The 12,082-nt window shown below is 41.3% G+C and overlaps 1 protein-coding gene across 4 annotated transcripts in view; it reads right to left on the reverse strand.

Annotated features, from left to right (window-relative positions):
- Sil1 (SIL1 nucleotide exchange factor) overlaps positions 1-12,082 on the reverse strand; it is a 257,779-nt gene that overhangs the window by 166,515 nt on the left and 79,182 nt on the right. For all 4 annotated transcript variants that reach the window (XM_005327263.5, XM_078045997.1, XM_078045999.1 and 1 more), the window contains one exon: positions 7,163-7,301. In XM_005327263.5, coding sequence (XP_005327320.1) covers positions 7,163-7,301 — 139 coding nt within the window. The remainder of the gene's footprint in view (positions 1-7,162; positions 7,302-12,082) is intronic.

Genomic DNA, 12,082 nt, shown 5'->3' on the forward strand with positions numbered 1-12,082 from the left:
AACAGCCCAGGTATCCAGTATCTCTCCCCTGGAGGCCTAGGGAAAACCATGCTACAGTTCTCCCTTCAGAGACCTAAGGGGACAGAAAGTACTGAACTGGTAAACCAAGATTGGGGGGGGGGGTGTCAGTTACTGTCAATATAAACTTGCTGTTTTCTTAAAAGATCCCAAAACAGACTTCTAAGCAAGAAATGCTCTGCTAACCCCTTCTGCTCATGCTTAACCTTACTCCCTCATCAAAATCGCTGCTGAAGGAGTACAGAAGGACAGCTCATAGCCATGGAAGTCTCTCCTTCACATCCTAAATTCCCCAGGTAAAGCCACAGGGACAGGAAATTCACATGCTCATGCACTTACACTGGCATCCAATTCCACAGCTGAGTTGAAGGGGTGGTGTGAATGAAGAATTAACCACTGAAAACTAGAAAGCTGTGTACTCAGTGATGCCTTCATGGTAGGAATTGTGCAGAGGGCTTTGCATCTCACTCCACATAACAGCCTTTAGCAGGCTGGGCAGGACATTTCCTCCAGGTCAACCAAAGCGCAAAAGGATTCAGGGACTTGCCCAAGATTCCCTAAGTAGCAAAGCTAGGTTTTGAACCTAAGTCACTAAATTATACTGCCTCCCCATTTACCTACCTACCCATCAAAGAAGTTTCCAGGACTGGCTACATTCCTTTTAACCTTTATAAAGCTTGTTAGAAGCTCTCAGAGAACATTCGAAACAAGGTGAATTAAGATTATACTCCAGTTGAATGAAAGCACTAGCTCTCCACACAATTTCCTAACAGGATACACATAAAACACCTCAATCCTATACTTAAGAATCACTTGTCTTTTTTTCTCAGCAGCACATGAAACCTTCTCAAAAATAGACCATATATTATGTCACAGGGCAACTCTTAGACAATATAAAGGGGTAGAGATAATACCATGCATCTTATCTGATCATAATGGAATAAAACTGAAAATCAATGATAAAAGGAAGGAAAAATCAAGCATCACTTGGAGAATGAACAATAGGTTGCTGAATGATCAATGGGTTTTAGAAGACATCAAGGAGGAAATTAAAAACTTCCTAGAGTTAAATGAAACACAGACACAACATATCGGAATCTATGGGACACATTGAAAGCAGTTCTAAGAGGAAAATTCATTGCTTGGAGTTCATTCCTCAAAAAAAGAAAAAAACAACAAATAAATGATCTCATACTTCATCTCAAAATCCTAGAAAAAGAAGAGCAAAACAACAGCAAAAGAAGTAGAAGGCAAGAAATAATTAAAATCAGAGCTGAAATTAATGAAATTGAAACAAAAGAAACAATTGAAAAAAATTGAAAAAACTAAAAGTTGGTTCTTTGAAAAAATAAATAAAATTGACAGACCCTTAACCATGCTAATGAAGAGAAGAAGAGAGAGAACTCAAATTACTAACATACGGGATGAAAAAGGCAATATCACAACAGACACTTCAGAAATACAGAAGATAATCAGAAATTATTTTGAATCCTTATAATCCAATAAAATAGAAGATAGTGAAGGCATAGATAAATTCCTTAAGTCTTATGATCTGCCCAGATTGAGTCAGGAGGATATAGACAACCTAAACAGACCAATAACAATAGAGGAAATAGAAGAAACCATCAAAAGATTACCAACTAAGAAAAGCCCAGAACCGGATGGGTATACAGCAGAGTTTTACAAAATCTTTAAAGAGGAACTAACACCAATACTTTTCAAGCTATTTCAGGAAATAGAAAAAGAGGGAGAACTTCCAAATTCATTCTACGAGGCCAACATCACCCTGATTCCGAAACCAGACAAAGACACTTCAAAGAAAGAAAACTACAGACCAATATCTCTAATGAACCTTGACACAAAAATCCTCAATAAAATTCTGGCGAATCGGATTCAAATACATATCAAAAAAATTATACACCATGATCAAGTAGGATTCATCCCTGGGATGCAAGGCTGGTTCAATATACGGAAATCAATAAATGTTATTCACCACATCAATAGACTTAAAAATAAGAACCATATGATCATCTCGATAGATGCAGAAAAAGCATTTGACGAAGTTCAGCATCCCTTTATGTTCAAAACTCTAGAAAAATTAGGGATAACCGGAACATACCTCAACATTGTAAAAGCAATCTATGATAAGCCACAGGCCAGCATCATTCTGAATGGAGAAAAATTGAAGGCATTCCCTCTAAGATCTGATACAAGACAGGGATGCCCTCTCTCACCATTTCTGTTCAACATAGTCCTCGAAACACTGGCCAGAGCAATTAGACAGACGAAAGAAATTAAAGGCATAAAAATAGGAAAAGAAGAACTTAAATTATCACTATTTGCAGATGATATGATTCTATACCTAGCAGACCCAAAAGGGTCTACAAAGAAGCTATTAGAGCTAATAAATGAATTCAGCAAAGTGGCAGGATATAAGATCAACACGCATAAATCAAAGGCAATCCTGTATATCAGCGACAAATCCTCTGAAACGGAAATGAGGACAACTACTCCATTCACAATATCCCCCAAAAAAATAAAATACTTGGGAATCAACCTAACAAAAGAGATGAAAGATTTATATAATGAAAATTACAGAACCCTAAAGAAAGATATAGAAGAAGACCTTAGAAGATGGAAAAATATACCCTGCTCATGGATAGGCAGAACTAACATCATCAAAATGGCGATATTACCAAAAGTTCTCTATAAGTTCAATGCAATACCAATCAAAATCCCAACAGCATTTCTTGTAGAAATAGATAAAAGAATCATGAAATTCATATGGAATAATAAAAGACCCAGAATAGCAAAAACAATGCTAAGCAGGAAGTGTGAATCAGGCGGTATAGCGATACCAGACTTCAAACTATACTACAGAGCAATAGTAACAAAAACAGCATGGTACTGGTACCAAAACAGGCGGGTGGACCAATGGTACAGAATAGAGGACACAGTAACCAATCCACAAAACTACAACTATCTTATATTTGATAAAGGGGCTAAAAGCATGCAATGGAGGAAGGATAGCATCTTCAACAAATGGTGCTGGGAAAACTGGAAATCCATTTGCATCAAAATGAATCTGAATCCCTATCTCTCGCCATGCACAAAAGTTAACTCAAAATGGATCAAGGAGCTTGATATTAAATCAGAGACACGGCATCTGATAGAAGAAAAAGTTGGTTATGATCTACATACTGTGGGATCGGGCCCCAAATTCCTCAATAGGACACCCATAGCGCAAGAGTTAACAACTAGAATCAACAAATGGGACTTACTCAACCTAAAAAGTTTTTTCTCAGCAAAAGAAACAATAAGAGAGATAAACAGGGAGCCTACATCCTGGGAACAAATCTTTAATCCACACACTTCAGATAGAGCCCTAATAACCAGAATATACAAAGAACTCAAAAAATTAGACAATAGGATAACAAATAACCCAATCAATAAATGGGCCAAGGACCTGAACAGACACTTCTCAGAGGAGGATATACAATCAATCAACAAGTACATGAAAAAATGCTCATCATCGCTAGCAGTCAGAGAAATGCAAATCAATACTACCCTAAGATACCATCTCACTCCAGTAAGATTGGCAGCCATTAGGAAGTCAAACAACAATAAGTGCTGGAGAGTTTGCGGGGAAAAGGGCACTCTTGTTCATTGCTGGTGGGACTGCAAATTGGTGCAGCCAATTTGGAAAGCAGTATGGAGATTTCTTGGAAAGCTGGGAATGGAACCACCATTTGACCCAGCTATTCCCCTTCTCGGTCTATTCCCTTAAGACCTAATAAGAGCATGCTACAGGGACACTGCTACATCGATGTTCATAGCAGCACAATTCACGATAGCAAGATTGTGGAATCAGCCTAGATGCCCTTCAATAGATGAATGGATAAAAAAATGTGGCATTTATACACAATGGAGTATTACTCTGCATTAAGAAATGACAAAATCATAGAATTTGGAGGGAAATGGATGGCATTAGAGCAGATTATGCTAAGTGAAGCTAGTCAATCTTTAAAAAACAAATACCAAATGACCCCTTTGATATAAGGGGAGTAAACAAGGACAGGGTAGGGACGAAGAGCTTGAGAAGAAGATTTACATTAAACAGGGATGAGAGGTGGGAGGGAAAGGGAGTGAGAAGGGAAATCGCATGGAAATGGAAGGCGATCCTCAGGGTTATACAAAATGATACATAAGAGGAAAGGAGGGGTAAGACAAGATAATACAAATGGAAGAAATGATTTATAGTAGAAGGGGTAGAGAGAGAAAAGGGGAGGGGAGGGGAGGGGAGGGGGGATAGTAGAGAATAGAACTGACAGCAGAATAAATCAGACACTAGAAAGGCAATATGTCAATCAATGGAAGGGTAACTGATGTGATACAGCAATCTGTATACGGGGTAAAGTTGGGAGTTCATAACCCGCCTGAATCAAACTGTGAAATATGATGTATTAAGAACTATGTAATGTTTTGAACGACCAACAATTTAAAAAAAAAAAAAAAAAGAATCACTTGTCTGCCTCCACTTTCCTGACCCTTTAGCATAGTCCCTGAATCACTCTAAGTCAGACACTGAGACCTGAAAAGGCCTACACTCTCACAAGCCTTGCCTTGAAGCTTAGTAAAAAAACATTCTTCCGTGAATGGGGCAGACATGACTGGAACCAGAATTACTTTGTCCTCCAAGCACAGGGCCTCAGTGTACTGAACTGCAAAACACCAACCTTTGGAGCAGCTTCAAGGGAATTTTGTGCATAAAAATTTACAAGGAGCTCTTGAGAAACTATAAGCTAGAGGGTAATGTCAATGGGGCATCAATTAAATGTAAAGTCTGTGTTCCACTCCAGTTTCTCTGGAAGGTTCTCAAATCCCACAGCCTATCCTTGTCACACAGGTTCTGGGTCTTCCTCCCCAAGGATACATAGATGGTCTTTGCTTTATTTTTTGTATATGGGTTTATTTGTTTGTTTGGTTTTGCTTGTGATTGAACCCAAGAGCAGCCTATCAGTGAGCTACATCCCCAGCCCTTTTCCTTTATTATTTTGAGACAGGGTCTCACCAAGTTGCTTCGAGCCTCACTAAATTGCTGAGATTGGCCTTAAACTTGTGATTCTCCTGCCATTTTCTCCCAATTTGCTAGGATTACAGGTATATGCTACTGTGCCCAGCATCCTAGTCCTTTTTAATTTTTTTTTTTTTTAGAGAGAGAGAGAGAGAATTTTTTTTAATGTTTATTTTTTAGTTCGGCGGATACAACATCTTTGTATGTGGTACTGAGGATAGAACCCGGGCCGCGCGCATGCCAGACAAGCACGCTACTGCTTGAGCCACATCCCCAGCCCGCTTTTTAAATTTTTTATTGTAGAACAGCATCTTTACATTGCCCAGGTTGGCTTTGAACTTGTGATCCTCCTGGATCAGCCTTCTAAATCATTGGGATTACAGGTGGTGCCACTGTGCCCAGCTCGGAGTTCTTTAGCTATAAGCAGTAGTCCCATGACCCAAAAGGCTAAGCAAAGGCTTGTGGTCAGAACTATCAACCTTATTCTGTCTGCAGTACTGACCAAGGCCTTGAAGGAAGCTACTGACTCAGCCCAGGAACAAATTGAGTGGAAGTAGAGGGCCACAGAACAGGGGACTCCATCTGCTCTAGGCACTTGCCTGATTAAAAGTGGTACAAGCAATGCCACATAAAACCAGTGAATACAGCCCACATTTTCCTCTCTACACCCTTAACAGCCTCTCTAGTTTTAGTTTTCAAGGACCAAGGGTATGGAGGGCGGGGGTGACTCAGTTCTCAGGAAGTTGGGGGAAGGCAGTCAGAAGTTGGATCTGCTGGAACCAATATCTCTGTTCCTAAACCTCCCTCTGCCCAACACCATTAGCTCCCACTTGGCTTCTTTGGTGCTTCATCACTCTTCCATGGCAGCAACTACCCGTATGCAAGCCCAGCAGGAATGATATTGCTACAAGAAAGCAGGCTGGCACAGCAAATGCTATCCCTGCCAGCACAGCAGCAATGGGGGCAGTGAGGACATGGTGATGAATATCAGCAAGGAGCTGATGACACTATACTGTGGCCATTGCCAGGGTTTCCCATCTACCTTGCCACAGTGAAGAATGCAAACATCCTACTCCTGAGAATAAATAGTCCCAAGTGTTAACATAGTGTGCTCCAGCCAAGGGCAACAGAGACAGGAAAGGAGAAGTAAGAGGAGAACAGATCTGGGCTCTAGAGTCAATTATAAGACAAGTTATTTAACCTATCTGAGCTTCAATGTTTTCATCAGAAAATTAAGATAATAATAATTCTCATTATTATAAATATTGGACAAGATTATCCACATGAAGCACCTAGCATAGTACCTGAATATGTTAAACATTCCAAAATTGCTAATTATTTTCATTATTAAGCCCTGCACTGAGGCTCATGATAGAGTTAGAAAGTTGTTCCTTCTGAGAATGCCCCATTTAAAAATCAGGCCAGGGGGCTAGGGATGTGGCTCAAGCGGTAGCGCGCTTGCCTGGCATGCATGCGGCCCAGGTTCGATCCTCAGTACCACATACCAACAAAGATGTTGTGTCCGCCGAGAACTAAAAAAAAATAAATATTAAAAAAATTCTCTCTCTCTCTCTCTCTCTCTCTCTCTTTAAAAATAAATAAATAAATAAATAAAAATAAAAATCAGGCCAGGGCGAACCCCTTTTTCTTGGCACAGGTTCTTTTAACAACAGAACACTCCTGCCCCACACTGGTACTCAGGACTCCTCTGTGAACAATATTTCAGCAGCACTGAGCTGAGCAGTGAAGCCCAAAATAGCATTTGCAGAGCAAGGCACATGTCACTGCCTCTGTGGTGCTTCAGAAGTGCAAGGAAAGAAAGTTTTCAATCACTTGCTCAGAAAGCATGGCCACCCACTACCTGCTTTCTTTCCCGAGTAGTCAGATGCTGCAAACTCTGTTCTGCAGGAGAAAGAAGATCCCCAATCCCGACAGCAACACTACCACTCTGATAGACCACACTATTCCTTCCTAGCAGTCCAGAAAGTGGCTACTACTGTAGCCCTGCAGGGACAAAGGACATACACAGTTTGAATTCTGAATTCAAGGGGAAAGGACTGAGTCTGGTACCTGGCTGAAGGGCCTGCCAATCCTGGGTCGGGTGAAACACCTCCAGGACCTCAGTGTCCAGATCCTCCTCTGCTTTGGTTTCCTTTCTCTCTGATTCTTTGGTGCTGCTCTTCTCTGAGTTGATCAGTGCAAACTCATTCTGAGAAAAGAAAATACAGGGCATGACTCTCCACACAAGCGGTCAGAAAAGGAGAAAGAAAACAGCCTGCCATGGCACACTCTTCTTCATGCCCTTCTCCCCTTCTCACACACATTTGAACACTTACAATTCTTTTATATATATAAATTTTTAGTTGTAGTTGGACACAATACCTTTATTTTATTATTTATTATTTATTTATTTTTATATGGTGCTGAGGATCGAACCCAAGGCCTTGCACATGCTAGGTGAGCACTCTACCACTGAGCCATAACCCCAGCCCCTGAACACTTGCAATTCTTTTTTCAAGGTCAGCCTCAGAACCAGTATGTGTGAGGCACTATGGTTAAATGAACACACATGCTTTCATATGGTATTTCTGCAAATGTATAAGGAGCAACTCCAGAAGATTTCATACAACCTTACAGGGATTAAGGAATATACTAGGGAGAAGGGTTGGCAAGTAAGAGCCTTCTACTTTCTACATGACATGTTACTATACTGTTTAATGTTTAAAACTCATATAGATTACATTAACAATAATTTAAAAAGTACTTATAGCTGGGCATGTGACACACACCTATAATTCTATAAATTTAGGGGACTGACGTTAATGGACTACAGGCAACTTAGCAAGACCCTGTCTCAAAAACAAATTAAAAGGGCTGGGGATGTGGTTAAGTGGTAGAGAGCTTCAGGGATCAATAACTAATATCATATTTTTTAAAAAAACACATTATAAAAGGGAAAACATATAAATGGGTGAGTAGGGACTCAAATGGCTACCTCATATGTACAAAAGCCAGCAATTGAGGCCCAGCTGATTATCAAGCAGCCCAACAGGACACCGCACAAACCTTGGCAATTCCAGTAGATACAACAGGGCAAAAATGACTCCTGTGACATTTTAAACCACGAAAGAAGTGAGAAGGTAAGAATACAGCTGGCCTGAGGGAGTAAGATGCCCCTAAGTTGGAAATTGCTTCCTAAAACTAGCTTCCTTCCACTTCATGGAGAGCATAGAAGAGTAATAAGACAGACTGCATGGAGCACTCCAAGACTTTAGGAGTCAGAGATGCACAGTAAACATCAAATATTATTCATTTTGCTCCATCATGGCCTTCCATCTTTCCTATCCCATTTTGAAACCTCTTCTTGCATAAAAGTAGTAAGGTCTCAGGAAACTGGAAGGAGAGGGTTCCAGAGCTATGGAAAATTGCATTAGGGAGAGCAAGGAGGAACCCATACTAGCACACAGCAAGTCTGTTTCAGCTCCCCTGCTTCCTTTGTCATAACTTTTTCTCCATCTCCCAAATCCTCCCCTGATAAGAAGTATATTTCTTGGAGTCCTACAAAAAGCCTAAGTCTGGGCTGAGTACTTCACACAGATCTCATTTTGAACTCTTAACTCCTCTAACACTGTCTGGGAAATGCTATGTGCATGCATCTCTTCTAGTAGTATTCCAGATCCAGAAAGGAACTCCTGCTTTCAACTCCTCTAACACTGTCTGGGAAATGCTATGTTCATGCATCTCTTCTAATAGTGTTCCAGATCCAGAAAGGAACTCCTGCTTACCTGGGTCCCTCAAGGTCTGATCTTTAATTAGCTGTCAAAGAAAAGGTTAGGGTGCTAAGGTGTTGATGATGACAATGCACAGCCCTTCCAAGAATTTTCATGTTTAAAAAGAAATAAAAGCATGAAACTAAGATGGCAGAATTTCACAGAAAATATCTTAGGCAAAAAGAGGGCCCTCAAATCATTTTACAAATAATGAGGGCACCAATTATAGCACAATGGTTAAGAACTCAAGCTCTTGATCAGATAACACTAAGTCTGAATCCCAGTTTCTTGTAACTCTTAACTTTCTAACTCTCAGTTTCCACATTTGTAAAGTAGAAATAATAACAATATCTAGCTCATACATTAGATGAAGAAGTACAGTGTAAGCTGTACCATCCCCGAGTACACGGTAGCCATTACTATTAAGCAATCTAATAGGCAGTCCTAGGTTCCAGGTAAGATGAGTCTGTGCTGTGGCATTCAATAGTAATCACACAATACACCATTCATTCAGGCAGGTCAGTTTGAAATGGTGGTCACCTGTGTAGCCTGGCCCTTCAAACTTCTCCTATCTTTTCAACTTTAAGATTGCACAAAACTAAGCTCAAAAGAAAATTAGGATCAGAAAAGCAGATGTGCTTGTGAAACTAAAGAAATGACAGGTTATCAGAAGGACATGGAGATCAAGGATTCCGACAACCAAGTTTCCTGAGGGCAAGCACTGCATTGGTCTCTTTCATCACTGTATCTCCCAAGCCTAGCGCAGTTTGATGAACAAATGAATGAATAAATGCTCCCTTCCATAGGTGGACATGTCTTCTGAACCTTAGAATGAGGGAAGCCCAAAGTACTTCAGACTTCTAGAGGCAGGCACTAACCCCACATTCTAGAACAAATACTACCTTGTCTAGGTACTCAGCCTCCATCAGAAGCACCAGAAGTACCTGAAATCTAGGTACTCAGCCCCTACCAGAAGCACTAACCATAGAATTTGAGAACAACAATAAAAATTTACCTCAGAGGTGTGTCAATCAAATACCTCCAGGGAACAGGCAAGAATGGATGTAAATGAGTGAAGTGGGCCAGGTGTAAACAACAGGGAGTGGTGGACTATGAAAACTGCAATTCTCCTACCCTAACTAAGGAAACAGCTGCTACCCAGCTGGTTCACCAGTGCCAACAGGCATTCAACTTGAAGAGAAACATAAATTCAGCTTTTATGTGAAATGTTCTCATTTTGAGAACACTAAGAGGGCCAAACTAAACATCTATGCTCCAAATTGCACCTTTTGCTTTACTTTATCAATAGCTACTCCTAGAGGATGTAGCTTTAAGCTAGAAAACAAGTCTCATCATTAAGAGAAGCAGAAAAAGACAAGGTAAATGGTAAAGATGAGAAGATGGCAGGAAACCTTTCAAAATCCAGGTAGACCTAGTTTTCATGCTGATGATAGGAGAAATGAAAGTCTCTTTTTTAAGATTTCACTAACAAAATTAACAGAGGAGGTTCAAGAAGAGGAGTTAGCTGGACACAGTGTACACACCTATCATCCCACAATTTAGGATTGCAGGAAGATTGCAACTTTAAGGCCAGCTTTGGCAATTTAGCAAGACCCTTGGCAACTTAGTGAGGCCTGTCTCAAAAATAAAAATTTTAAAAGGGCTAGGGGGCTGGGGTTGTAGCTCAGTGGTAGAGCATGTGTGAGGCACTGGGTTCACCATATAAATGAAATAAATGTCTGTCAACAATTAAAAACATACTTTAAAAGCGGGGTGGGGGGGGACACTAGGACTACAGATCAGTGGCAAAGCATCCTTGGTTCAATCCCTAGTACCAAAAAACAAAAAACAACAACTGGAGGTAGGGGTGTTAGAGACTAATGAGTGTGCCCAGCAAGATAGCTGACAAGAGGTGCCTGGATGCTTTCCTCCAGAACACAGGACCAAAACAAAAAAAAAAACAACAGCTGAGCCAGGTGTGATGGCACATCCCTGTAATCCCAGTGGCTTGTGAGATTGAGGCAGGAAGATCGTGAGTTCAGAGCCAGCCTCGCAACTTAGGGAGGCATTAATAAACTCAGAGACCCTGTCTCTAAATAAAATATAGAAAGGGCCTCTCAGAGTCACCAGTTGCTGTGTTCACAGAGAACCGAGCTAGCTTGCAATAAATGCCTCTTTGCTGCTTACCAAATAAATAAATAAAATACAAAAAGAAAAAGGTCCGGGGATGTGGCTCAGTGGTTAAGTGCTCCTGGGTTCAATCCCCAGTAACCCCCCCAAAAAAAAAACACTGTTCCACCTGAGTGTTTGAGACACAGCTCTGGAGTAGGGATGTGGGAGAGAAATTGTGGAACACGGAAATACACGATGGCCTTGTAAAGAAGGGAACTAAGCATACAACATCTACTGTTCCATCTCTCAAAATCAACCCTGAATCAAGAAGGACTTTGCTTGGTGAGGAATGGGTAGCCAGAGGTTCAGAGCAGTTCCCACTCATACCACAAACATCTGAGGCATATACTATTGGATAAACCAGCAGCCCCCACAAGCACTGAGCACAGTGTAGGGGAGCTGCCAGACTAACAAATTGCTCAGGCCAAATTGTGCATTCCCCTACCAAGGTTCCTGTTACACAATGCCATCTTGAGACTCCTCCCATCTGGATCCTGTGAAGCAGCTGGCATCTGCCATCAGCAACTCAAGAGACCCAGCTCTAGAAGCAGCCAGGCAGCCCCCAAGAGGTAACCTAGCAGCCAGCACTGAGTGGCTTGGTCTTCTGAGGCCTCTAAGAAGGAGCCAGGAGGCCCAGTTCATCCTGCTGCAGCCCCAAGAAGCAACTAGATGGCCCATTCTTAGAAGCGCGGCCCATTGAGGTCCTAAGAAGCACACAGGCAGCCTGCCCTAATCAGGTGAATCCCAGGCTCTTGAACACACATGGGCACCCTGCCTGGACCCAACGGTAGAGTACAGCCCATGTGCCCAACTACTAGGCATACTGCAACAAGTCTTTTATTTTCCAAATCTTTGGAAAGATAAGTATCTAGGCCTAAGAAGCTCAAAGAACCCCTAATATATCGAATCAAAAAAGAGTCTGTCCATGGCAAACTGTCAAAAGTACAAAACAAGGAGAGAATTCTAAAACCAGTCACACCTTGCATGCACAGGCCCGCCAGAGCATCTCCATCCCCACATAACCCACAGGAACTACCAGGCAGCCACA

This window comes from Ictidomys tridecemlineatus, chromosome 1, assembly GCF_052094955.1.
Source record: "Ictidomys tridecemlineatus isolate mIctTri1 chromosome 1, mIctTri1.hap1, whole genome shotgun sequence".
In the NCBI taxonomy this organism is placed as follows: domain Eukaryota; kingdom Metazoa; phylum Chordata; class Mammalia; order Rodentia; family Sciuridae; genus Ictidomys; species Ictidomys tridecemlineatus.